This window comes from Pan paniscus, chromosome 1 (genome assembly GCF_029289425.2).
Source record: "Pan paniscus chromosome 1, NHGRI_mPanPan1-v2.0_pri, whole genome shotgun sequence".
Classification (NCBI taxonomy): Eukaryota; Metazoa; Chordata; class Mammalia; order Primates; family Hominidae; genus Pan; species Pan paniscus.
In genome coordinates, this window is record NC_073249.2 from 225,892,925 (window position 1) to 225,918,637 (window position 25,713).

Here is a 25,713-nt window from a genome sequence, read left to right on the forward strand (position 1 = left end):
TCCCAAAGTGCTGGGATTACAGGTGTGAGCCACCACGCCTGGCCCTCTGTTAATGTATTAATTTTAACTCTTTGTTTTGTTATTTGAGGGATTACTTTAGGGTTTTACAACTCATTAAGTAAAAGGGGATCATCATAAGTGTATTGGAGGAGGAAGGGTTGGTCTTGCTGTGTCAGGGGTAGCGGAGGTACATCTTGACTTACCACAGTTTCTTTCTTTCTTTTTTTATTGTATTCTTTACTCCTGGCAAGCTGTGACACAGTTATTTTCAAGAGATGTAATATACTACTTCACACGTAAGAACTGTACAATTGTATACCTTTTTTGCCAGTCCCAATTTTTATGCAGTTGTTTTCATACATTTTATGTTCATATATGTAATAAAATTAATAATATGTTGTTATTTTTATTTAAATGACCACTTAGGTTTTAATGTGTACTTAATAAACAGTAAGCAGTCTCTTCTGTTGACCCACATTGCTGTGGCTTCTGGTTCTTCTCGCTTCTTCCTGTGGGTCCATATTTCCATCTGCTCTCATTTTCCTCTGCCTGAAGGACTTAATCTTTAACATTTCTTGTAGTACAGGTTTGCTAGTGATGAATTCTTTCCGCTTTTGTATGTCTGGAAACATCTTGATTTTAGTTTTTTTTTTGAGATGGAGTTCTGCTCTGTCACCCAGGCTGGAGTGCAATGGCGCGATCTCGGCTCACTGCAACCTCCACCTCCCAGGTTCAAATGATTCTCCTGCCTCAGCCTCCCGAGTAGCTGGGATTACAGGCGCCCGCCACCACGCCCAGCTAATTTTTTTTGGATTTTTAGTAGAGACAGGGTTTCGCCATGTAGGCCAGGTTGGTCTCAAACTCCTGACCTCAGGTGTTTTCATTAAATTTGGAAAATTTTCAACCGTTATTTCTTCCAGTAATTTTTCTGGCACAGCCTCTCCCATGTGTTACCCATGATTGGGCTACTTGAGGTTGTCCCACTGTTTGCTGGTTCCCTTCCTTTCTTCCTTCTGTTTTTTCTTTTTAACTCTTTTTTTCCCTCGATGGTTCACTTGGGATGGCTTCTATAGCTGTACAGTTGACCCTTGAACAAAAACAGGTTTGAACTGTGGGATCCACTCATACACAGGTTTTCCTCTGCCTCGGCCACCCCAAAAACAGCAAGACCAACCTCTCTTCTTCCTCCTCCTCCTCAGTGTATTCAATGTGAAGACAACAAGGATGATCTTTGTGATAATCCACTTCCACTTAATGAATAGTAAATATGTTTTTTGTTTTTTATTTTGAGTTGTCTCACTCTGTCGCCCAGGCTGGAATGCAGTGGCATGATCAGAGCTCATTGCAACCTCCACCTCCTGGGTTCAAGTGATTCTCCTGCCTCAGCCTCCCGAGTAGCTGGGACTACAGGCGCACGCCACCACGCCCGGCTGATATTTGTATTTTTAGTAGAGACAGGGTTTCACCATATTGGCCAGGGCGGTCTCAAACTCCTGACCTCGTGATCCGCCTGCCCCAGCCTCCCAAGGTGCTGGGATTACAGGCGTGAGCCACTGCGCCCAGACTTGTTTTCTTTTACTATGATTTTCTTAATAACATTTTCTTTTTTCTAGCTTACTTTATTATAAGAATACAGTGTTTAATAGATATAACATACACACTATGTGTTAATCAACAGTTTCTGTTATCAGTAAGGCTTCTGGTCAACGGTGTGCTATTAAAGTTGTGGGGAGTCGGAATTGACATGTGGATGTTCAGCCGCATATGGAGGGTCAGCGGCCCTCATCCGCATGTTGGCCAGGGGGAAACTGCATTTCCAGGTTCATCAATCTTTTCTTCTGCAATGTTTAACCTGTTGTGAATCACATCCAGCATATTTTTTATCTCATACATTACAATTTTCATCTCCAGAAGTTTGACTTCGTTCTTTTTTCTTATTTATTTATTTATTTATTTATTTATTTATTTATTTTTTGAGACAGAGTCTCGCTCTGTCTCCTAGGCTGGAGTGCAGTAGTACAATCTCGGCTCACTGCAACCTCCACCTCCCAGGTTCAAATGATTCTCCTGCCTCAGCCTCCCAAGTAGCTGGGATGACAGACACATGCCACCACACCCAGCTAATTTTTTGTATTTTTAGTAGAGATGGGGTTTTGACATGTTGGCCAGGCTGGTCTCAAACTCCTAACCTCAGGTGATCTGCCAACCTTGGCCTCCCAAAGTGCTGGGATTACGGGTGTGAGCCACTGCACCCAGCTCTTTGTTCTTGTTTATATCTTCTGTGTGTCTATTTAACTTTGGAACATGGAATACAGTTATGATCACCATGCTCGAATGTCCTCTACTGCTGATTCTCACATCCGTGTCAGTTTTGGACCGGCTTCAGTAGATGGATTTTTCTCCTTGTTATGGGCCATACTTTCCTGCATTCTTTGCATGCCTCATAATCTTTGATTGGATGCCAGACATTGTAAATTTTACCTTGTTCGGTGTTGGATATTTTTGTATTCCTATAAATATTCTTGAGCTTTGTTCTGGGGCACAGTTCAGTGACTTGGAGACAGTTTAATCCTCTTGGGTCTTGCTTTTATGATTTGTTAGACAGGTCTGCTGGAGACCTGTGTGCCTCACACCAATGGTTCCCCATGACTGTGGCAAGACCCTTCTGAAAGCTTGCCCCCGCTTCCTGTGACCTCTGAGTTTTTCCAGCCTGGCTGATGAGAACAGGCACCATGCCCAGTCCTGTGTGAGGCCCAGGTCCTGGTCCCTCTTAATTCTTCAGATGGTTCTTCCCCAGCCTCGTGGAGTTTTGTCCCGGGTGTGCTGAATGGTGCTCTGCTGAATACTCCAGGGCCTCCTGCGGGCTGCAGGGTCCTCCCTCTACTCAGGGTCCTCCCTCTACTCGGGGTCCTCTCTCTCCTCTTCGCTGCTCTGCCCTTCGAATTTTAAAACTCTGACTGTGTGCCTTGTTCCCCAGATTCTCTGCTCATTTTCCTCAACTAAGGAGTTTGTTGGACTCTGCCTCAGTTTCCCCCTCTGCAGCTCATCCTGCACGTTCTTTTAAGGCAGCAGCCAGGGCAATTATAGAGTCCACGCCGTTTGTTTCCTTCTTTCAAGGATCTGTCCTGAGTTGCCTGGTGTCCGGGATCCTGATATCAATTTCATTGCACTTTGTCGGCTTTCTTGGTTGTTGGAACCAGGGGTGTCAATAGATCCCAGTTACTCCATCCCCATACAGATGTCCAGCAGGCTACGCTAGTGTTTTTACATTTGACATCTTTGCTTTCCCAGTCGTGTCTCCTTTGCCAGATCTTAGTAAGATGAGAGGCTGGGTTCCTGTTAACCTGTCCTCCATAGGACCTTGACCTCAGAGTCCGCATGACCAGGCCCTGGACCTGTGCCTAGTGCCAGGGGTGCAGGGCATGATACATCATCCGTGATGATTGGGGGTAGCCCCAGGCTCTGAGGCGACCCCTCCACAGCCACCCCAAGTGGGAGCCTGCCTGGGCCCTGCTTTGTCCGAATGGCCCATGTTTGCTGAAGTCCAGTCACTTCCCACTTGGGAGCCCGTCCCAAAGCTCGGCATCCACTCTGGGGCACCGGACTGGTCTCCTTCCTCTTCTTCTTTTGTTTCCCTTTTTTTTTTTTTTGAGACGGAGTCTCTCTCTGTCACCCTGGCTGGAGTGCAGTGGCATGATCCTGGTTCACTGCAGCTTGCGCCTCCTGGGTTCAAGCGATTCTCTTGCCTCAACCTCCCAAGGAGCTGGGATGATTACAGGTGCTGCCACCACACTTGACTACTTTTTGTATTTTTAGTAGAGATGGGGTTTCGCCATGTTGGCCAGGCTGGTCTCAAACTCCTGACCTCAGGAGATCCACCCGCCTCGGCCTCCCAAAGTGCTGGGATGACAGGGGTGAGCCACCACATCTGGCCTCCTTCCTCTTCCTCTTTGCTCCTCTCGGCACAGCCATCTTGCCTCCACCCACGGTGCCCAAGCCACTCCTCCCTGCTATCCAGCACTCCCACGTGGGGTCTTCTGGGTGTGGCTGAACACCCAGCTCTGCCACCTCCACCTGCCCAGCAGGGCCCAGAGCATCTTCACTCAGCAACTCAGAGGGACAGTGGTGTCCACTCCTTGGGCACAGTCCTCTGGGGGCCACCTGCAGCCTGAGGTTCCCAGGAGCAATGGGGTACAGGATGGAGCAGCTGACTCAGCAGACACTTGGTGGGCACTGGCTATGTGCCAGGCCCTGTGCTGGGTACCTTAGTGGAGGGGGGAGCCCATCCCCCCAGGTCAAGGTGGGAGATGGGCGCGGAGAGCCTGCTATCTGCCAGGGTGATGAGGACCACCATGGAGGCCCCGGGAGCTTGTGAGTGCCAGTGCCACCCCACGCCCCTGACCAGCCCAGGGCCTGGGTGTGCCTGAGGTGAACCCGAGGCTGGTCAGCAAGGAGATGCCTTCCCATAGTGTGCCAGCCCCAGGCTAGGGCAGGGGTGGAGCCAGGGGTCCCCGAGGCCTAGAGCTGGAGATTGAGGATCCAGGACCTGAGGCGAGGGGTACAGGGGTACAGGGGTATTGGGGTGAGTGTGGCCAGCACCAGAGATCCCAGGGCTGGGAAACTTCTGCAGGGCATGGGAGAGGAGCACAGAGGCCACGAAGGGCAAGCCGGGGTCCTCAGCCCACCAGGGTCACAGCCACTGGCAAATGTGGCCCCGCTGAGTTATAAACACAGCGTCCCAGAAGCCTGCCCCGGGCCCCTGCCCGCAGGCGGCGTCTTGGTGAGCCCTGTGCCCGCGCACCCCGCTCCTGGGTGCCTGTGAGTGTTCACTGCCTGCTCCTCTCTCCTGGAAGGCGAGAGCGGCCGGGTCCTGCAGATCTCAGCGGGCGTCAGATACGTGCAGCTGTCGGCCTACTCTGAGGTCAACTTTTTCAAAGTGGACAGAGACAACCAAGAGACACTCATCCAGACCCCATTGTGAGTACGTGTGACACCAATGGGTTAGTTTTGAGTTTGTTTTGAGTTCATTTAGGTCACATTAATTCCTTGTCCTTTTTTCCCTAGAGACCTGGGCTAAGTCCTGGTTATGACAAATGAAATATTCGATGTCTGTTCTAAGGAAACAGCTCCCTTGAATTTCAGTACCTGACCCTCTGCTGTGGCCCCTCTTGCCTTCTGAGACCGCGAGCCCCTGGTCAGAGCCCCTAGTCTCCCCCGGCGCTCGGCCCCCAAGCCTCTGGGCCTGGGTCCGTGTCTGGAGTGGAGACATCAGGACTCCAGCCCTCGGGTGCTCCTGGGAGGAGGGTCGGCTGCAGAGATGCTCAGGCCTCTCGGTGCAGCCAGGAGGGGAATGGCCCTTACCAGCCAGGCCTAGTTGGGCGCCACTCCCCATGCACACATCACCAGGCCTCCCAGGAACACGCTGGACCAGGCCAGTGTGTGCACAAACCCACACGCAAACAGAGGCCTGAGCTGCAGGACTCCAGGCAGAGGCCTCACTCTAAGCCCCGCAACATGAAAATCCATGCATTTTACTATTCACAGTCAGAACTTAGCCCCAGGCGACCAGACCTGAGCCTGACGTCACAGCTCTCACACTCCCTTTTCCCACCGGCCCTTCTCCTGAGTTAAGGACAGTCTGACATTTGGGGTAAACTTGGACCCACTGTGAAGTCAGAACGCACCCGAGAGGTGACGCTGCTGGAGTTGTCATAAATAATAACGGGGGCGGCAGGCAGCTCTTCCTTCAAGCCAAGACCTGCTGTCTTCTCCCTGGCGAGGTCCTTTTTCTCTCTGGGCCTCAACTGGCCCCATCCCAGCAGGAGACCTCCCAGAGAGGCTGAGTAGCGCTCCCTGGACTCAGTGTAGGCAAGTCCCAGGGTCCAGGGTGTGGGCCACGCAGTCTGCCTGCACCCTAGTTTGGTGTGGGGTGAGTAGAGCCAAGCTGCCCTCATTCCTTTGCAGTGGGTTCGAATGCATCCCTTATCCTGTGTCCAGCCCCGCAGCTGGGGTGCCAGGGCCCAGAGCTGCCAAGGGAGGTGCAGAAGCCGACGTGCCCCTGCCCAGGGGAGACCTGGAGCTGCATTTGGGTGCCCTCCATGGCCAGGAGGACACCCCTGGTGGCCTGCTTGGTAAGTGGAGCTCACAAACCAGTTGGGGGTGGGTGGGCCCAGGCCTAGCAGTCAAGGTGGGGGTGGGGTCATGGGGACCCAGAACCAGGCCAGAGCAGGAGCAAGCCACACCCAGGGTCAGTCATCACGCATGGGTGAAAGGAGGCAGGGCCGGGCAGCCCACATCCCCAGACAAGCAGTCACGGGTGGCTGCGGAGGCTCAAGCCGATTGTTCGTCTGCCCTGAGCCTGGCAGGGGCTGCAGCCTCGTGGGGTCCTCAGGGCAGAGTTCCTGGGCCTACTTGGCTGAGGGCAGCACTCACCCAGGCCTCGAGGCCAGTGGCCAGCCTGGACACGGCCCCAGCCACTCCTGCCGCCCGGGAGCCCCCACAGCAGCCGCCGGCCATGGCTCTGGGGGCCGCGGCGCCGACTGCTCTCTCGAGGTCAGGGTTTCCCGCTGCTCCGCTTCTGCACGGGTTGCCTCACGTTTCTTCATGGAGATGAGGCCCAGATGCTCCGGCAGAACCCCGCAGCCCCCAACTCTGCCCCCCAAGGCTGGGGCCAGTGAGAACTGCACTTCCATAGAATGTGCAGCCTAGACTTCACAGGGATCATTCCAGAGTTACTCATGGAGTTGAATCAAAGCTTAATCCCTCTGGTGCAGCAAGCAGTGCGCGTCAAACCCTCCCATGCAGTGAGCAGTGTGCATGTCAAACCCTCCTGTGCAGCGTGGTGTGTGCGTCAAACCGTCCTGTGCAGCGAGCAGTGTGCATGTCAAACCCTCCCGTGCAGCGTCGTGTGCGCGATTCAAACCCTCCCGCGCAGCACAGTGTGCGTCTCAGTGCCGGACTGAGGGAACAGTCTTGACAGCGTTGGGAGGCCCTGGGGTGCTGCCGGCCACCGGGTCTTTCTTGCCACAGCCCTGCACCCCAAGGCTCAGTAAATGGGGGTCGGGCATGGGGGTCCCCACTGGACAAATGCGTGGCACTTTGAGTTTGGGGGCCTTTGAAGAGGGCCCAGCTGACAGCTGAGGTTCCCGGCCCCCAAAGCTGGGATCTGAGCCTGAGGTGCTGCTTGGGGAGGACACAGGCCGCAGGTTCCTGGGTTGAGGAGCACAGGGCAGATCTGAGAGGCTGTGGTGAGCCCAGATCCACAACTTAGCAGGGGTGGGCTGTGCGCCACCACCTTCCACATGCAGATAAATGTCCCAGGTTTGACGAGACGTCCCTGGTCATCCCCAAATGCGCCTCATACGCCGGCCCTTGTCACCTGCCTTGGCCGATGCGAGCTCAATCCCTGCCATGTCCCTGCCCAGCCCTTCCCACCACATGCAGCCCCAAGTCCCCTGGAGGCCTCTCCCCAGGATTTGCACAGATGGCACCACCAGGCGGCCGTCGCGCCACCTCCCCAAGTGCCAAGGCCTCTCTACTCTAGACCTGAGCCCCACCTGCCGCCCCTGAGTCCTCACAGTCCCCCGACCCGGCTGCCGCACTGGGGTGATCCCCCAACTCCAACCCTCCAGGCCCCTGGGGCAAGCAGGCAGGGCCAGCCCCTTCCCAAGCCGGAGTCCGGTGAGCCTTGGCCCGGACCCCCCTTTCCTGTCCCTTAAGCCAGCCTAGCAGGCCCCAAAGCCTCCCTCACATCTTCCTGCCCAGGGTGTGCCTGTCCCAAGGGTGCCGCAGACCCCAGCCCGGCCAGCCACACTGCCTTGTGAGCTCAGCTCAGCTCTGGGCTCTCTTGCAGTGAGACAGGGCTGAGGGCTGAGGGGCGTGGTTGGCAGGCTGTGCCAGGGCCCTTTCTCCCGGGCACTGTGTGGCCTGTGACCCTCCTGGTCACTGTCTGCAGCAGTCCCTCTCAGCGGCCAGCACTCCTGGCCGGTCACTCGGCCCCGAGTTCTCCCTGAGGTTCCATGACTCACATGGCTGAAGTGGGAGAAAGTGGCAGCGGAATGGCCCTGGCCGCCCTGGGAAGAGCCTCTGCCACCAGGGCCACCTCCATGCCCATGCCCCTGGGAAGCCTCCACCACCAGGGCCACCTCCATGCCCGTGCCCCTGGGAAGAGCCTCCACCACCAGGGCCACCTCCATGCCCGTGCCCCTGGGAAGAGCCTCCACCACCAGGGCCACCTCCATGCCCGTGCCCCTGGGAAGAGCCTCCGCCACCAGGGCCACCTCCATGCCCGTGCCCCTGGGAAGAGCCTCCGCCACCAGGGCCACCTCCATGCCCGTGCCCCTGCCCCCAGAAACCTCACCCAGCTGGTGGCCAGAAGCCCCAGAGCCTCAGAGCCTCAGGGGTCTGTGCTTGCAGGGAGCTCACTCTTCTAGGATCAGACGAGTCTCCTTCCAGACAACAGCTGTGAGAGGACCAGCAAGCGCAGGCGTCATTCATCATATAAAAGAGCATGCAGGCATCCCAGGTGGGGCAGCAGGGCCCGGCGCCACTCCATGGGAGGCCAAGGCGGCCAAGCCTCAGGCCAACAGGCCCACGGGGGGCCCGGCCCGCGCCCCCTCGTCTGCCTTCACCTCAGTTGATAGAAGCAGTTCCACACCGCATAGGTGGAATAGCTCTCATATTTCTGCATAAAAATACTTACTGGGCGCCACGCCTTCTACTTGGAGAGATTTTCAGAGCCAAAGTCTCGATTGAAACCAGCCTCGTGCTTGCATCGCACCCTACCCCGCGCGGGCCCCCCGCGCCGGCCCCACTGCCTGAGTCTGGGGCGGATCCTACCTGGGGGCCTCCCCCCACTCTCACCCCGGCTCAGGCTGTTTCTGGCTTGACGATGATGTGAGTGTCCAGCCGTAAATTCTCCAGCACAAAAGATATTTCCCTTGGGAAACCTAGAGGAACGTGCTTTTGTTTTTGTAAGACCTGCTGGGGCTTGAACCACAGACATTTGGAGTTGGGTGCCGAGCTCTGCCTGGGCCTCACTGGTGCATCCGAGACCAACCCTGGGAGACTGGGCTGCTGCTTTCACTCTGATGTAAAGCTAAACCTCTCTGTGCCTCAGTTTCCTCATCCATAAAGGGAGGGCAACAGCAGCGTCCACCCCAAGGACGGATGACTGAGTGCGCATGCTGGCCTCCACCCAGGCCTGTGCAGGGGGCGCCCCGGAGGAGAGGGGCGTGGCCTGGGGTCTGGTGCAGTCAAGTCCACACTGAGAAGAGGAGGGGGAGGCCAGGGTCAGGGAGGGGCACTCCCGTAGGCTTCTACTTTCTTTCTGTCACCCAGGCTGGAGTGCAGTGGCGTGATCTCGGCTCATCGCAGCCTCCACCTCCCGGGCTCAGGTGATCCTCCCACCTCAGCCTCCGGAGTAGCTGGAACCACAGGCACGAGCCACCGTGCCCGGCTAATATTTTGTATTTTTTTGTAGAGACAGGGCCTCGCCATGTTGCCCAGGCTGGTCTCAAACTCCTGAGCTCAAGCAATCCTCCCGCCTCAGCCTCCCAAAGTGCTGGGATTACAGGCTGCTTTTACTTTCCTTTTCTTAAAACTGTATAACCCCTCACGAGAAGGGGCTGGTTGGGCAGGTTTCCCCAGAGCACGGTCGGCAGGGTCCTTGCTTTGTCTGTCTCCTGTCTCAGCGACTGGGCCAAGGACCCAGCAGGACTAACCCTAACACCACGCCCGACTAATTTTTGTATTTTTAGTAGAGATGGGATTTTGCCATGTTGGCCAGGATGGTCTCGAACTCCTGACCTCACGTGATGTGCTCGCCTTGGCCCCTCAAAGTGCTGGGATCACAGGCGTGAGCCACCACGCCCGGCCTCTTTAGTCTTTATCTTCCCTTCTTTATGTAATCCATAATCCCATTTAGGACTGATTTATTGGGCTTGCTGCTTCCCAACCATGATCCATGAATTATTACCCTTCATTTCATGCAGGAGTTGACACAAACTTTTCTTCCCAATTCCCATCTCCCATTGAAAGTCTGCCCCCAACATGTGGCCTTCACAGCACCCTGGGACATGGTGGGGACATGTGGCCTCCCTGCCCTGGGACAGCAGGGTGCTGGGCAGAGGGCCTCACTCGGTACCTGGAGCCCTGCCAGGCCCCCACCACAGCCCTCGGGCCCCTAGGGGATCGGGGACTCCGGCCAGGAGCCCTGCAGAGGAAACAGAATCATTTCTAAGTTTCAGTTCCAGCCAGGACAGCATTCATCCCCAAGTAGGAGAAAACTAAAGAAATCATGGCTTCAGCAAGAGTATTCCTGGCCGGGAGGCCCAGAGGTGTCAGCCTCACTGTCAGGAACACAGCTCTGTCTACCTGGACCCACCAGCATCACCCCGAGGTCTGAGGCAGCTCCCGGAGCCCCTCCCTCAGTCAGCAACCCCTGCTCAGGCCTGGAAGGGTGTGCCAATTCCAGACAGGCTCAGGCCCAGCTGCACGGAGGCCCTAGAATCAAGCAAGACCTCACAACCAGCCAGCAGGGACAGGAGGGCCGGCTTTAGCCATCATCCTGAAAGAAAACAAAAGGGTGGCGTTCTGAGGCTGTCCAGCGTGTCCAGGGAAAATACACTAGGAATCATTTCCTTGTAAGCATGAACTTCGCATTCTCAAAAAAACCAAACCAAAGTCCCTTGCTCACATTTGTCCCTGGCCCAGTCACAGCGCTGCCTGCTTGGCTCCCAGACAGGTGTCCTTCCCTCTGGCCAGACCCATGCAAAGAGGTGGGCCCCGTTGAAGCCTCTGGCCTGGCCTGCAGTGCGTCCTGGGACCGCAGGCAGCTGTGCTGGTCCCAGCCTCAAGTTTCCACCTCTGTGCTTACCTGGGAGAGGGCTGGGGGCCATGGGACGCAGGATGTCCCGTGAGACTCCTGCCCCGTGGCTGCAGAGACCGCACCTGCAGAAACCTGCCCGCCTGGCACCGACCGTGACACGCCCTCCAGCCACCAAGCAGGATCTCCCACCCAGACAGCCACTCACCTACAGGGCACAGACATCAGGCCAGAGAGCTTCAGGCCAGAAGATAATCCAACATGAGGCCTGAAAGAAACTTGGGCCAGAAAATCTCCAGGGTACCTGCCCGCCGAAGTCCCTTCCGAGGACTCTCCTGAGCCAGTGGCTGAGACACGCACATCCATGGTGGAAGCTCCAGGTCTGGGCAGCCCTCTCCCTGCAGTCACAGACTATGCCCACTAGGAACACCCACCTGGGACAAAGCCTGGCCACAGCCAGAGAGCAGGACGGCTCTCACCAAGCCCCTCGGGTGGCTCCCCGCCGCTGACCCTGTGCTGCATGGCACAGGCTTCCCCAACGCCCTGCCACATTTGGCTTCCTCCAAGCAGGCCATGTGCTTAGGATGAGATGTGGCTACTTTTAGCAAACAACACTAGAGTGGCTTCAGCCCAGCCACGGTGACTTCTCGCTCCCATAAGAGCTCAAGAGGGAGAGGTGATCTCCCTCCCCAGCCACTGGGGACCCCAGTTCCTGTTGCCTATTCTGCCACTGTCATCTTCCTGCACCACCTCATGGTCCTGGATGGCTGCACAGGCTCTAGCCGTCATGCCCCTATTCCAGCTAGGAGAAAGGGGGAAGCATAAGTGGCAAGGAGAAGCGCCCTCCCCTTCTTCTTTTTTTTTTAATTGCTCTATACATTTATTATTAGCTATTATTAATGCAGAACCAGGGGACAAAAAGCTCACAAACACTACACAATTTCACAAGACACATTGCAGGGGAAAAAGTGACTGAGATGGATCAACAGTATGCTAGGGTCTTGGTGGACTCATTCCTAGGGGATGAGTGGTGGAGGGGGTCTCATTCCTGGAGGGGGGCATGCCTACTGGTGCCCGTGGGTGGCCTCATACCAGGTTCAGAAGCTCCAAGTTTTAACTCTGGACATTGGATCTGGGGGAACGGCAGTCATGACCGTGGGCAAGAGTAGCAAGATGCTGCCGCACACGGACCACAGAATGAGACGTATCCTACAAGATGGCCGAGTCTTCATTGGCACCTTCAAGGCTTTTGACAAGCATATGAATTTGATCCCCTGTGATTGTGACGAGTTCAGAAAGATGAAACTAAAGAATGCGAAGCAACCAGCACGTGAAGAAAAGCGGGTTTCGGGCCCTCCGCTTCTAAAGAAGCTTGCTGGGGGCGCCACACTCACTGCCATTGCTCAGAACTTGGTTACACGGCCCGGCCACACCAGGCCACATAGAGACAAGAAGCGCAATGTGCTGGCAAAGACTCTTACCAGAGGAGAAGGGGAGAATGGCTGTCTTTGCCAAATAGCCCGTCACAAACGTACCCCTGCTGGGCCCCCGCAAGTGCACCAACCGACTCGAAAGCCCCAGAGAGGGCTGGCGGGCAAGGACCTGAGTCTCCAGCCACCCCTGCAGGAGGAGCCCAGGGACCCTCGCATCCCTGATAAGGAAGCAGGTGGGGTGCCCTGCTGTGACCCCGAAACAGCCTGTAGTCTCACCCTCCATTTCCACGAGACTCTAAGTCTGCCGCTTTTGCAGCAAAAGCCCAGTGCTGGGGGTGAGCGTGTGGGGAGTGTGGGAGACGGGCTCTGACCCGGCCACCCTGGGCAGCTGTGCTCACGCAGCACACCCCCGCCGGTCCCAGCTGGACTTCACCTGGCAGGACACCCAACAGGCCTCACCGTGGCCTCCGCCCCGGGGGTCGTGCATGGGGGACTGGGCCAGCCTGAGCAGTGGGACATGCTGCCTCCCTACCCTGCTCCACCTGCCACAAACACAAACTGGAATGTTCTCAGCCACCTCCAGACTTCACACCCTTTGGGCTTTGGGGCACAGAGGTCGGGCTGCCCTGGGGAGAGGAGGGAGAGAAGGAGGCTTCGAGAGAGCACGGACATGAGTCAGACCTGAAATAAAGCAAAGCCACACCGCCTCACGTTTTAAAGCAATTGCCAATGTCTCAGCGTGTTCTGAAGCTCAGGGCGACAGCCAGGGGCCGATAAACACCTGCCACAGATGCCCAGCATGCCCGTGCCACCCCCGTGCCACCCCTGAGGTCTCTGGACTGAAGGAAGCAGAAGGCCCTGGAGGGCACCTCCTGCTGGGTCAGGGCCACTGGGGTCTCCCAGGAGCACCTCCAGCCCTGCCCCCCATGCCCAGATTGTGGGGAGCACAGGGCTCGCTCCACTGTCCATGGAAGAGGCTGGAAATTCAGCCCAGCCATCCCCACCCCAGGGACAGGCCTCCCAGGAGCTCACACTCACCCCCCACAAACTGACGTGGACTTGGGGTCCCAGGCATCTTTCCTCCCAGACCCGAGAGCAGCCAGAAACAAACCCTCCAGAAACCTGCCTTTCACTGGTACAAATAAATCGACAAAGAGGGCAAATCCTTTCTCTTTCTGGAGGCCTAATGTCAGTGATACATAATTGCACATCACAGTATTTTATTATTTTGTTGATATGAAATATATCAGTTGTTTAGTTGTTTTTAACTTTCAAATAAGGATTTGCATTTCGTTGAGAAGAAAAGATGATTTCCAAGACATGGACTATTGCCAGATATTCTAAACCCTATTTTGGTTAAATTACAGCACCCAGATTTTAGTAACAAAGCACATTGATTTTATATTCAAAGCATTTTTATATTTAGTCTCTTAACCTTTTGTAATTCCTACCCACAGCTTGCAGTGCGGAACCCTTTTGTGTCCCTTGTTGTCAGTGGGGTGCCTGCCTGGGCCCAATAATTTGGGCCATTGAGTTGGAGTGCAGGTGCTGCCCATGGCGGGTGTACATTGTCAGGCCGGCTGGGCCCCAGCGCCTCAAACAATCCCCTGTGAATTGGATTTGGGAACGTAGAGAGGCCGCAGCCGTGAGAGGACGTCAGGTTGCTTTTCTTTTCTTCTTTTTTTTCATGCACAAAACCCTCCCAGTGAATATTTTCAACGGATCTGAGTGGTTTCTCTTACACGTGTTGGACAAATGGTTTTGAGTATTCATCAGATGGGATCTATGAAGAATCAATCATGATTGTAAGATGATTTTAAAAATCAAGTTGCCCTCTGCCACTAATTCAATCTTGCCCGTAAAAGTGTCTGAATGTGCAGCAGAGAATTTCAGGGAATTTCATTGCCTCGTGGGGTGATAACAGCTTTAAATATTAATTGTCTATGGTTAATTATGGCAGAGTAGCATGAAAGAGCCATATTTTTAAAGGAATGTTTGTGCTATAAATTCTTTTTCTAGGAATCACATCATATAGAGGGACTGTCCCAGAAAAATACAGTATAAAAAGATATCATGTTGCTTCCAATGCCAGAACAGTAGATGAAAATGGAAATGAACTCAGACTTCGGGGTGTGCGTGTGTCTAAAACTAAGCAGGGATGTCAGAGGGGCCGGGACTGGGAGCAAGGCTAATTCTCTGCCTTCAGGCAGGCTTGTGGGTGCTGAGGGGCTCTTTGGTCGGCAGGCGGGTGGAGCACCCCTCCCTTGGGGTTAAGCAGCCTCCTTGGAGGTGGCTGCTCTTTTGGGTAAAAGCTTAAGCTTTCAGGTTCCCTCCGCCTCCACAGGTCCTTTTCTCTTCTCTGAGGTTCTTTCCTGTTCTTCCCTCCCCTTCCCGCCTGGAACAATTCAGTCCCAAAGCCATCAAGTCCTGCCAAGTGGGGTGGCCATCGGGGTCTCAGAGCCCCTGCTCTGGGCGTTGGGCCCAATGGAGCAGGGAAGCCCCCAAGCACAGGGCCTGAGGGGGTGATGGAGGCAGCATCCATGGGGTGTCCCTGTGCTGAGGGGTGCAGCAGGGCCTATGGACACAAAGAAGGGGGGACAAGAAGGAACCCGTGGGCTGGCACTCAGGGGTGTGGACTGGGGGTTTGCATCATAGAAAGTGAACCTGTGCGTTTGTGTGCATGTCTGCGTACACATGGCTGTGTGTGCGTGCACATGACTGTGTGTGCCCGCGCAGGTGTGCATGTGCGTGCGTGTGTGTGCGTGCCCACGCAGGTGTGCGTGTGCGTGCCTGCGCAGGTGTGCGTGTGCATGCGTGTGTGTGCGTGCCTGCACAGGTGTGCGTGTGCATGCGCGTGCTTGTGTGCGTGCCTGCGCAGGTGCGTGTGTGCGTGCGTGCCTGCCTAGGTGCACGTATGTGCGCATGCATGTGTGTGCACTCTCCGGCTCTGCCAGGGCCCGTGGGCAGCAGCTCCCCAGCAGGCAGGAGCGGACACAGTACCCAGGTGCGCGTCTGAAAAGAACCGGGGTTCCCTGGAGAAGCGGCGGATCCGGGCTGGGGCAGGGTGGAGGCACTTCCCCCATGGAGGGCAGAGGGAGGAGGAGTCAGCTCCCCACGGAGACGCGCCACCAGCCTCACGGTGGACTCCACTGGTTCTGGGTTAGTGAAAATCCTGCCCCACCTGGCAGCGTGGGCTGAGCAGACCCATCCATGAAAGGCATGAGCGTCGCATCCATGCCTCTCCTGCCAAAGATGCGTAACCCGGGTCTCTCTGTGATGAGACCTCAGACACGGCCACACGGGGGAACCTTCCCTGAAAGGCCTGGCCCGGAAGCTTCGAAGACGCCAGGACCATGGCAGTCAGGGAAAGGCCCGGGAATGTTCCAGACCAACGGAGACTGAAGACACAATGAGAGCTCGCTGCAATGTGTGGTCCCAGGCTGACCTCCTTCCCGCGAGGGACATCACTGGGCCACGGGGAAGCCCAGGCTGGGGTCTGACCCCGAGGCGTGCCCTGCCCTGGGACGGCTGTGCTGGGTTACGTGAGGCGAAAAACTTCCCGGTTTGTAAAATGCACTCGAGGACGTGGAGTGAGGAGCAAATTCAGCAACGGACTTTCAGATGGCCCAGCGACAACATTCTTTGTACTCTACCTGTGACTTTTCTGTAAATGTTTGATTAAACATTTACCCCAAAATGGAAAATACCCGTGCGCCCGGCACGCAGGGTGGCAGGGGGGTGACGGGGGCAGCGGGGGCCGAGCAGGAGCCTCAAGGCCGCAGCAGCCGTGCAGTCCACCTCCCTGTCCCGCAGTCAGAACCTAACCCTGAGGCCATCGGGAGCATCGCACGGGCAGCCACGGCGGGGAGGACACCTGCATGGCCCCGTCCCCCCTGCACCGAGACTATGGGGCCAGCAGCTGGCCTGGTGGTTCTAAGTCATCTGGGGCCTGTCCAGCAATGGCCTAGATCCCTAAGGTCATGGGGTGTGTGGGCCTGGGGGGGCCTCTGCAGATGCCAGGGTCTCAGCCACTCGGGATCCTCCTCCCTGGTGTCCCCTGGAGACAGCCTGTGCCTGACCAGTGCCCTCCATGGAGTGCCCCATACCCTGCTTCGGGATGGGTGATCGGGGGTAGGGGGCAGCCGCAGCCACACAGCACACACACGGGCCATCTGCCACCTGCAGCTGGGGATGGAGCCTTCGTGGCACATTAGATTCTGTCCTTTCTAGAGGCGCTTTGGCACTGGCACACAGTCGCAGCCTCTGAACAGACTCAGACTGGCCACCAGCTGCCCCAAGGGGACGTGCCCCCTGCCACTCTACGTGGGAAACCACCTCCCCCAGCAAAGCTGTGTGGGGGCGGCATCCCAGGTCCTGGGGCCATGGGGCCAAGAGTGCAGCTGGGTAGGGTGCTTTGAGTTCCCCATCTCCCAAAAGCTCCCCATCTCCCAAGAAGTTCCCCATCTCCCAAGAGTCCCCATGTCCCAAGAAGCTCCCTATCTCCCAAGAAGGACCCAGGAGTCCCTCTCCTAGGAGGAAGGGAGCACCCACACCAGTCCAGCCCTGGCCAGCGGGACGGTGGCCTTCAGGGCTAGTGGGAGCTGGGCCGGGGGTGGGCAGGGAGAGCTGGGCCCCACCCAGACTAGGAGGACAGCTCCTGCGGCCCAGGGCAGACCCCAGCAGGGGTGACCGGCAGGAGCCTCGGTACTCGGACCGGCTGGGGGCTGGAGCACCCTGAGGGGCTGAGGATGCACCCAAACACCCTTCTTAGGTCGAGATGGGGGAAGGAGAAGGGGGTGCTTTTTTGTCTTTTCCTTTAAAATTTATCTCAGGGTGGGTGCGGTGGCTCACGCCTGTAATCCCAGCACTTTGGGAGGTCAAGGCGGGTGGATCACCTGAGGTCAGGAAATCAAGACCAGCCTGGGCAACATGGCAAAACCCCATCCCTACTAAAAATACAAAAATTAGCCAGGTGTGGTGGCGGGCGCCTGTAATCCCAGCTACTCAGGAGGCTGAGGCAGAAGAATCGCTTGAACCAGGGAGTCGGAGGTTGCAGTGAGCTGAGAACACACCACGGCACTCCATCCTGGGCGACAGAGCGAGACTTTGTCTCAAAAAATAAAAAAAATATAAAAACAAAATAAAATGTATCTCGAGGCCAGGTGAGGTCCCTGTAATCCTCAAACTCCTGGGCTCAAGTGATCCTCCTGCCTCAGCCTCCCAGCACTTGGGAACCTTCTGGGGCCTTTCCCTGACTGCCGGCACCCTGGCGTCTGTGAAGCTTCCAGGCCAGGCCTTTCAGGGAAGGTTCCCTGGTGGCTTTGTCTGAGAAAGGTTCCTGGTGGCTTTGTGTGAGGAAGGTTCCTGGTGGCTTTGTCTGAGGAAGGTTCCTGGTGGCTTTGTCTGAGGAAGGTTCCTGGTGGCTTTGTGTGAGGAAGGTTCCCTGGTGGCTTTGTGTGAGGACGGTTCCCTGGTGGCTTTGTCTGAGGAAGGTTCCTGGTGGCTTTGTGTGAGGAAGGTTCCCTGGTGGCTTTGTCTGAGGAAGGTTCCCTGGTGGCTTTGTGTGAGGAAGGTTCCTGGTGGCTTTGTGTGAGGAAGGTTCCCTGGTGGCTTTGTGTGAGGAAGGTTCCCTGGTGGCTTTGTCTGAGGAAGGTTCCCTGGTGGCTTTGTGTGAGGAAGGTTCCCTGGTGGCTTTGTGTGAGGAAGGTTCCTGGTGGCTTTGTGTGAGGAAGGTTCCCTGGTGGCTTTGTGTGAGGAAGGTTCCCTGGTGGCTTTGTCTGAGAAAGGTTCCTGGTGGCTTTGTGTGAGGAAGGTTCCCTGGTGGCTTTGTCTGAGGAAGGTTCCCTGGTGGCTTTGTGTGAGGAAGGTTCCTGGTGGCTTTGTGTGAGGAAGGTTCCCTGGTGGCTTTGTCTGAGGAAGGTTCCCTGGTGGCTTTGTGTGAGGAAGGTTCCCTGGTGGCTTTGTGTGAGGAAGGTTCCCTGGTGGCTTTGTCTGAGAAAGGTTCCCTGGTGGCTTTGTGTGAGGAAGGTTCCTGGTGGCTTTGTGTGAGGAAGGTTCCCTGGTGGCTTTGTGTGAGGAAGGTTCCCTGGTGGCTTTGTCTGAGGAAGGTTCCCTGGTGGCTTTGTCTGAGAAAGGTTCCCTGGTGGCTTTGTGTGAGGAAGGTTCCTGGTGGCTTTGTGTGAGGAAGGTTCCCTGGTGGCTTTGTCTGAGAAAGGTTCCCTGGTGGCTTTGTGTGAGGAAGGTTCCCTGGTGGCTTTGTGTGAGGAAGGTTCCTGGTGGCTTTGTGTGAGGAAGGTTCCCTGGTGGCTTTGTGTGAGGAAGGTTCCCTGGTGGCTTTGTCTGAGAAAGGTTCCTGGTGGCTTTGTGTGAGGAAGGTTCCCTGGTGGCTTTGTCTGAGGAAGGTTCCCTGGTGGCTTTGTGTGAGGAAGGTTCCTGGTGGCTTTGTGTGAGGAAGGTTCCCTGGTGGCTTTGTCTGAGGAAGGTTCCCTGGTGGCTTTGTCTGAGGAAGGTTCCCTGGTGGCTTTGTGTGAGGAAGGTTCCCTGGTGGCTTTGTGTGAGGAAGGTTCCCTGGTGGCTTTGTGTGAGGAAGGTTCCTGGTGGCTTTGTGTGAGGAAGGTTCCCTGGTGGCTTTGTGTGAGGAAGGTTCCTGGTGGCTTTGTGTGAGGAAGGTTCCCTGGTGGCTTTGTGTGAGGAAGGTTCCTGGTGGCTTTGTCTGAGGAAGGTTCCCTGGTGGCTTTGTCTGAGGAAGGTTCCCTGGTGGCTTTGTCTGAGAAAGGTTCCCTGGTGGCTTTGTGTGAGGAAGGTTCCTGGTGGCTTTGTGTGAGGAAGGTTCCCTGGTGGCTTTGTCTGAGAAAGGTTCCCTGGTGGCTTTGTGTGAGGAAGGTTCCTGGTGGCTTTGTGTGAGGAAGGTTCCCTGGTGGCTTTGTGTGAGGAAGGTTCCCTGGTGGCTTTGTCTGAGGAAGGTTCCTGGTGGCTTTGTCTGAGGAAGGTTCCCTGGTGGCTTTGTGTGAGGAAGGTTCCTGGTGGCTTTGTGTGAGGAAGGTTCCCTGGTGGCTTTGTGTGAGAAAGGTTCCTGGTGGCTTTGTGTGAGGAAGGTTCCCTGGTGGCTTTGTCTGAGGAAGGTTCCCTGGTGGCTTTGTGTGAGGAAGGTTCCCTGGTGGCTTTGTGTGAGGAAGGTTCCCTGGTGGCTTTGTCTGAGGAAGGTTCCCTGGTGGCTTTGTCTGAGGAAGGTTCCTGGTGGCTTTGTCTGAGGAAGGTTCCCTGGTGGCTTTGTCTGAGAAAGGTTCCCTGGTGGCTTTGTGTGAGGAAGGTTCCCTGGTGGCTTTGTCTGAGGAAGGTTCCCTGGTGGCTTTGTGTGAGGAAGGTTCCTGGTGGCTTTGTGTGAGGAAGGTTCCCTGGTGGCTTTGTCTGAGAAAGGTTCCCTGGTGGCTTTGTGTGAGGAAGGTTCCTGGTGGCTTTGTGTGAGGAAGGTTCCCTGGTGGCTTTGTGTGAGGAAGGTTCCCTGGTGGCTTTGTCTGAGGAAGGTTCCTGGTGGCTTTGTCTGAGGAAGGTTCCCTGGTGGCTTTGTGTGAGGAAGGTTCCTGGTGGCTTTGTGTGAGGAAGGTTCCCTGGTGGCTTTGTGTGAGAAAGGTTCCTGGTGGCTTTGTGTGAGGAAGGTTCCCTGGTGGCTTTGTGTGAGGAAGGTTCCCTGGTGGCTTTGTGTGAGGAAGGTTCCCTGGTGGCTTTGTGTGAGGAAGGTTCCCTGGTGGCTTTGTCTGAGGAAGGTTCCCTGGTGGCTTTGTCTGAGGAAGGTTCCTGGTGGCTTTGTCTGAGGAAGGTTCCCTGGTGGCTTTGTCTGAGAAAGGTTCCCTGGTGGCTTTGTGTGAGGAAGGTTCCCTGGTGGCTTTGTCTGAGGAAGGTTCCCTGGTGGCTTTGTGTGAGGAAGGTTCCCTGGTGGCTTTGTGTGAGAAAGGTTCCCTGGTGGCTTTGTCTGAGGAAGGTTCCCTGGTGGCTTTGTGTGAGGAAGGTTCCTGGTGGCTTTGTGTGAGGAAGGTTCCTGGTGGCTTTGTGTGAGGAAGGTTCCCTGGTGGCTTTGTCTGAGAAAGGTTCCCTGGTGGCTTTGTGTGAGGAAGGTTCCTGGTGGCTTTGTGTGAGGAAGGTTCCCTGGTGGCTTTGTGTGAGGAAGGTTCCCTGGTGGCTTTGTGTGAGGAAGGTTCCCTGGTGGCTTTGTGTGAGGAAGGTTCCCTGGTGGCTTTGTCTGAGGAAGGTTCCCTGGTGGCTTTGTCTGAGGAAGGTTCCCTGGTGGCTTTGTGTGAGGAAGGTTCCCTGGTGGCTTTGTCTGAGAAAGGTTCCTGGTGGCTTTGTCTGAGGAAGGTTCCTGGTGGCTTTGTGTGAGGAAGGTTCCCTGGTGGCTTTGTGTGAGGAAGGTTCCCTGGTGGCTTTGTGTGAGGAAGGTTCCCTGGTGGCTTTGTCTGAGGAAGGTTCCCTGGTGGCTTTGTGTGAGGAAGGTTCCTGGTGGCTTTGTGTGAGGAAGGTTCCCTGGTGGCTTTGTCTGAGAAAGGTTCCCTGGTGGCTTTGTCTGAGAAAGGTTCCCTGGTGGCTTTGTGTGAGGAAGGTTCCCTGGTGGCTTTGTCTGAGGAAGGTTCCCTGGTGGCTTTGTGTGAGGAAGGTTCCCTGGTGGCTTTGTCTGAGGAAGGTTCCCTGGTGGCTTTGTCTGAGGAAGGTTCCCTGGTGGCTTTGTGTGAGGAAGGTTCCCTGGTGGCTTTGTCTGAGGAAGGTTCCCTGGTGGCTTTGTGTGAGGAAGGTTCCTGGTGGCTTTGTCTGAGAAAGGTTCCTGGTGGCTTTGTGTGAGGAAGGTTCCCTGGTGGCTTTGTGTGAGGAAGGTTCCCTGGTGGCTTTGTGTGAGGAAGGTTCCCTGGTGGCTTTGTCTGAGGAAGGTTCCCTGGTGGCTTTGTGTGAGGAAGGTTCCCTGGTGGCTTTGTCTGAGAAAGGTTCCCTGGTGGCTTTGTGTGAGGAAGGTTCCCTGGTGGCTTTGTCTGAGGAAGGTTCCCTGGTGGCTTTGTGTGAGGAAGGTTCCCTGGTGGCTTTGTGTGAGAAAGGTTCCCTGGTGGCTTTGTCTGAGAAAGGTTCCTGGTGGCTTTGTCTGAGGAAGGTTCCTGGTGGCTTTGTGTGAGGAAGGTTCCCTGGTGGCTTTGTGTGAGGAAGGTTCCCTGGTGGCTTTGTGTGAGGAAGGTTCCCTGGTGGCTTTGTCTGAGAAAGGTTCCTGGTGGCTTTGTCTGAGGAAGGTTCCTGGTGGCTTTGTGTGAGGAAGGTTCCCTGGTGGCTTTGTCTGAGAAAGGTTCCTGGTGGCTTTGTCTGAGGAAGGTTCCCTGGTGGCTTTGTGTGAGGAAGGTTCCCTGGTGGCTTTGTGTGAGGAAGGTTCCCTGGTGGCTTTGTCTGAGGAAGGTTCCCTGGTGGCTTTGTCTGAGGAAGGTTCCTGGTGGCTTTGTGTGAGGAAGGTTCCTGGTGGCTTTGTCTGAGGAAGGTTCCCTGGTGGCTTTGTGTGAGGAAGGTTCCCTGGTGGCTTTGTGTGAGGAAGGTTCCCTGGTGGCTTTGTGTGAGGAAGGTTCCTGGTGGCTTTGTGTGAGGAAGGTTCCTGGTGGCTTTGTGTGAGGAAGGTTCCTGGTGGCTTTGTGTGAGGAAGGTTCCCTGGTGGCTTTGTGTGAGGAAGGTTCCCTGGTGGCTTTGTGTGAGAAAGGTTCCCTGGTGGCTTTGTCTGAGGAAGGTTCCCTGGTGGCTTTGTGTGAGGAAGGTTCCCTGGTGGCTTTGTGTGAGGAAGGTTCCTGGTGGCTTTGTGTGAGGAAGGTTCCCTGGTGGCTTTGTCTGAGAAAGGTTCCCTGGTGGCTTTGTCTGAGAAAGGTTCCCTGGTGGCTTTGTGTGAGGAAGGTTCCCTGGTGGCTTTGTCTGAGGAAGGTTCCCTGGTGGCTTTGTGTGAGGAAGGTTCCCTGGTGGCTTTGTCTGAGGAAGGTTCCCTGGTGGCTTTGTCTGAGGAAGGTTCCCTGGTGGCTTTGTGTGAGGAAGGTTCCCTGGTGGCTTTGTCTGAGGAAGGTTCCCTGGTGGCTTTGTGTGAGGAAGGTTCCTGGTGGCTTTGTGTGAGGAAGGTTCCCTGGTGGCTTTGTGTGAGGAAGGTTCCCTGGTGGCTTTGTCTGAGAAAGGTTCCTGGTGGCTTTGTCTGAGGAAGGTTCCCTGGTGGCTTTGTGTGAGGAAGGTTCCCTGGTGGCTTTGTCTGAGGAAGGTTCCCTGGTGGCTTTGTGTGAGGAAGGTTCCCTGGTGGCTTTGTCTGAGAAAGGTTCCCTGGTGGCTTTGTGTGAGGAAGGTTCCCTGGTGGCTTTGTCTGAGGAAGGTTCCCTGGTGGCTTTGTGTGAGGAAGGTTCCCTGGTGGCTTTGTGTGAGAAAGGTTCCCTGGTGGCTTTGTCTGAGGACGGTTCCCTGGTGGCTTTGTCTGAGGAAGGTTCCTGGTGGCTTTGTCTGAGGAAGGTTCCCTGGTGGCTTTGTGTGAGGAAGGTTCCCTGGTGGCTTTGTGTGAGGAAGGTTCCCTGGTGGCTTTGTCTGAGGTCTCATCACAGATGCAGGCTGCATCTTTGGCAGACGTGGAAAAGGGGAGACAAGATAGAACCCATGGGCCTGGGGCGTGTGAGCTCGGGGTGTGCGTCATAGAGATAAGAGCAAACATCTGTGTGTGTGTGTGTGTGTGTGTGTGTGTGTGGCCGCATACATGTGGCTGTGTGTGTGCTCTTGCTTTCCCCTGGCAGGGCCTGTGAGCAGCGACTCTGCTGGCGTGAGCTTGGCTGGCATGGGCACCCAGGCACCTGGGGTCAGAGCTGCTCACCACAGCCTGGCCCTAGGCCCTCAGGGCACAGTTTCTGTTCCTCGAGGAGACCCTGGGACACAGAGGCCCTATGTTGCCGGCTAGGGTGCCTTCGTCTCCGTCTCTGGTCAGTAGCAATGCTGCCAGCAGCCTGTGTCCACTGGCGAGGGGCAGGTGCTGGGACTGGCCCTCTGAGCGGCCTGAGGGTCCGGCTGGCAGGGCAGGGGGTCCCCCGGTGCAGAGCCTGGCCCTTGTTGTTCAGAGCCACGTAGGGTGAGCCCGAGGCTCTCCAAGGAGGACGGAGGCAAGACAAGTGCCCCGAATTGTTCTGTGTCCCCCAACAAGGCCGGCCCATGCCCGGCCGCCAACAGGGAGCAGTGGGGGAGTGCGTGGCTGCTGCCCCAGCGGGTGGTAGGTGGCGGGTGTGCAGGCCTGGCCCTGGCCTGGTGCTGGAGGTGCCGGGGCACAGACAGACCCTGAGTGTGGCAGCCTGGGGACCGCCCATGCCTGTGCGAGGGTGCGGGCACATGTGGCCATCCATGAGCGTAGAGCGTGAGCACGCGTGGACCCTCCTGGAGGCTGACACTGTCTTCGGGGCGCATGTGGCCATCCATGAGCACAGAGTGTGAGCATGCGTGGACCCTCCCGGAGGCTGACGCCGTTTTCAGGGCGTGTGTGGTCATCCATGAGCGCAGAGCGTGAGCACGCGTGGACCCTCCCGGAGGCTGACGCCGTTTTCAGGGCGTGTGTGGTCATCCATGAGCACAGAGTGTGAGCATGCGTGGACCCTCGCGGGGGCTGACGCTGTCTTTGATGCTCTCGCTTTGTGCCAACAGAAAGACGGTCATGCTCCCTCTGGCAGAATTCTGCATTCGGGGACTTGGCATTTGCTGCTGGAAGGTGGAGGTGGCCCCCAAGGTCCTCCATGGCCAGCTTCAGCCCTGCCCCCAGGCTCTGCAGGCGGCTGTTGTGGCTCGTAGAGCCTGTGAGTTGGCACAGCGCTCCCCCTTTCCCTTCCCACTGGGGCGGCCGGGCCCCATCTGTGCAGCGCAGGGACGAGGCCCCCAGGGAAGGAGGCCGGAGCAGGCCAGGGTCCTCACACTTGCCCTGAGAGGCCAGCAGGGACCAGTGTGTCCTTTGCACAGCCCAGCCCACACGGGACCCCCCTCCAGAGGAACTGCGGTCTGTGCGGTCCCCGCTCCTGGCCTCCTCACCAGCATCGGCCTTGGGGCTCTGCGCCCCACACCCTGTCCCCCAGGCCTTTCCCAGCCCCCACACATGCTCCTGGTCGCTGGGCCTTCCTGCCGCCCCAATAGCGAGAATGTGGCCCTGTGGGGGACGCTCGGAGCCAGCTCGCCGCACCGCCTTGTCGAGTGTGCTCACCGGAGCTTCTGGGGAGTAGCTGCCTGGCTTCAGAACCATGTGTCAACCTGCCCTGCAGATCCCTCCCAGGCCCGCCAGCCCCTTGTGCCTGGCCACGCCCAGCCCTCAGGTGATGCCGCTCTCGCAAGAAGGGCCCCTAAGGCCGCCCGAGGGCAGTGCCCCTGGACATCCTCCTCAGCCATGGCCATGGGGACTCACATTCTCTGCTTTGTAAGGCATTTGTGGCCTGATTCTGGTGGGTCTGGACCAGGCCCTCCCACACTCCTTTCTCTCCTGCTCCGGATGGGAAAGAAGGCCGATGGCCGGGAAGGAGGTCCCAGGGAAGTTGTCCCACCCCCACCCCACCCTGCCCCTGGCCCCAGCCCCAGGCCCAGTCCCGCCTCAGTCACCCCCACAGCTGGCAGCAGGGGAGGCCTACGGGAATCCCGCCCAGCAGACATGGGACCACGGTTTCCTCCATTCTCTTCCGGAAGAATGGGGCCGTGGATTGTTCATCGTTTTGCTAAAAGAAGTCCAAACCCCAAGCCAGAGGTGGGTGCCATGGTGTTTAGAAGCCTGGGGAGGCAGCCAGTCCCCGGGAAAGCTGGCCTCTGCGGCTATGCGTCCTCCTGCCACCCTGTGAAGCTGCTTCCAAGGCTCCGCGAGGCCTCTGTCTATCTGAGAGCCCAGGACAGCCGTGGCAGGGTGGCTCCTGGCCTGTCCTCCCCAGGAAAGCTTCAGAACAGCTCGTGAGAATGCAGTGGAGGTGAGGAGAACCCTGAGGACAGCAGCCGCAGGGAGCCCCGGACCTTGGCCAGGCCCCTAGGCCCGAGTCTCAGTCCTCGAGGGGCCACTGCTGCTCAGCACAGCACCCCCAGAGGATCAGGAGCAAGATGAGGGGCCTGCCCCACACCTGCCTGGCTGGAATGGCACCCGCCTGGCCCCAGCAGGGCTGGTGCCCCGCAGCGTCATCCCCAGGGCCCGGCGGCTCTGTCACAGGGCCCAGCGGCTCTGGCAGCTACACAGACAGCTTTGTGGGGGGCTCCTGGAGGCGAGGAGCGGGCGGGCACGGAGAGAGCCCAGAGCAGTCCTGTCTTGGCAGCTTTACCAGCAGAGGTGCCCGCAGGTCCCAGAGGCAGGTCTGAAGGCAGCAGTGGAGAAACGTCAGCATCATGCTTACCAAATACGCAGGAGCAGCCACGACGGCCCAGGCCCCAGGAGCTCTGGAGTGTCTTTTATTTTCTGAACGTTCAGGAAGGATGGAGGCT

The 25,713-nt window shown here is 56.8% G+C and overlaps 1 protein-coding gene across 14 annotated transcripts in view; it reads left to right on the forward strand.

Annotated features, from left to right (window-relative positions):
• Window positions 1–25,713, forward strand: part of MORN1 (MORN repeat containing 1) — a 76,133-nt gene that overhangs the window by 28,302 nt on the left and 22,118 nt on the right. For 11 of the 14 annotated variants that reach the window (XM_055099087.2, XM_055099094.2, XM_055099096.2 and 8 more), the window contains 2 exons: window positions 4,854–4,977; window positions 5,965–6,131. The exons of 2 other annotated variants lie outside the window; for them this stretch is intronic. In XM_055099087.2, the coding sequence (XP_054955062.1) occupies window positions 4,854–4,977; window positions 5,965–6,131 (291 nt within the window). The remainder of the gene's footprint in view (window positions 1–4,853; window positions 4,978–5,964; window positions 6,132–25,713) is intronic. One more of the 14 variants, XM_055099086.2, reaches the window with a different exon arrangement.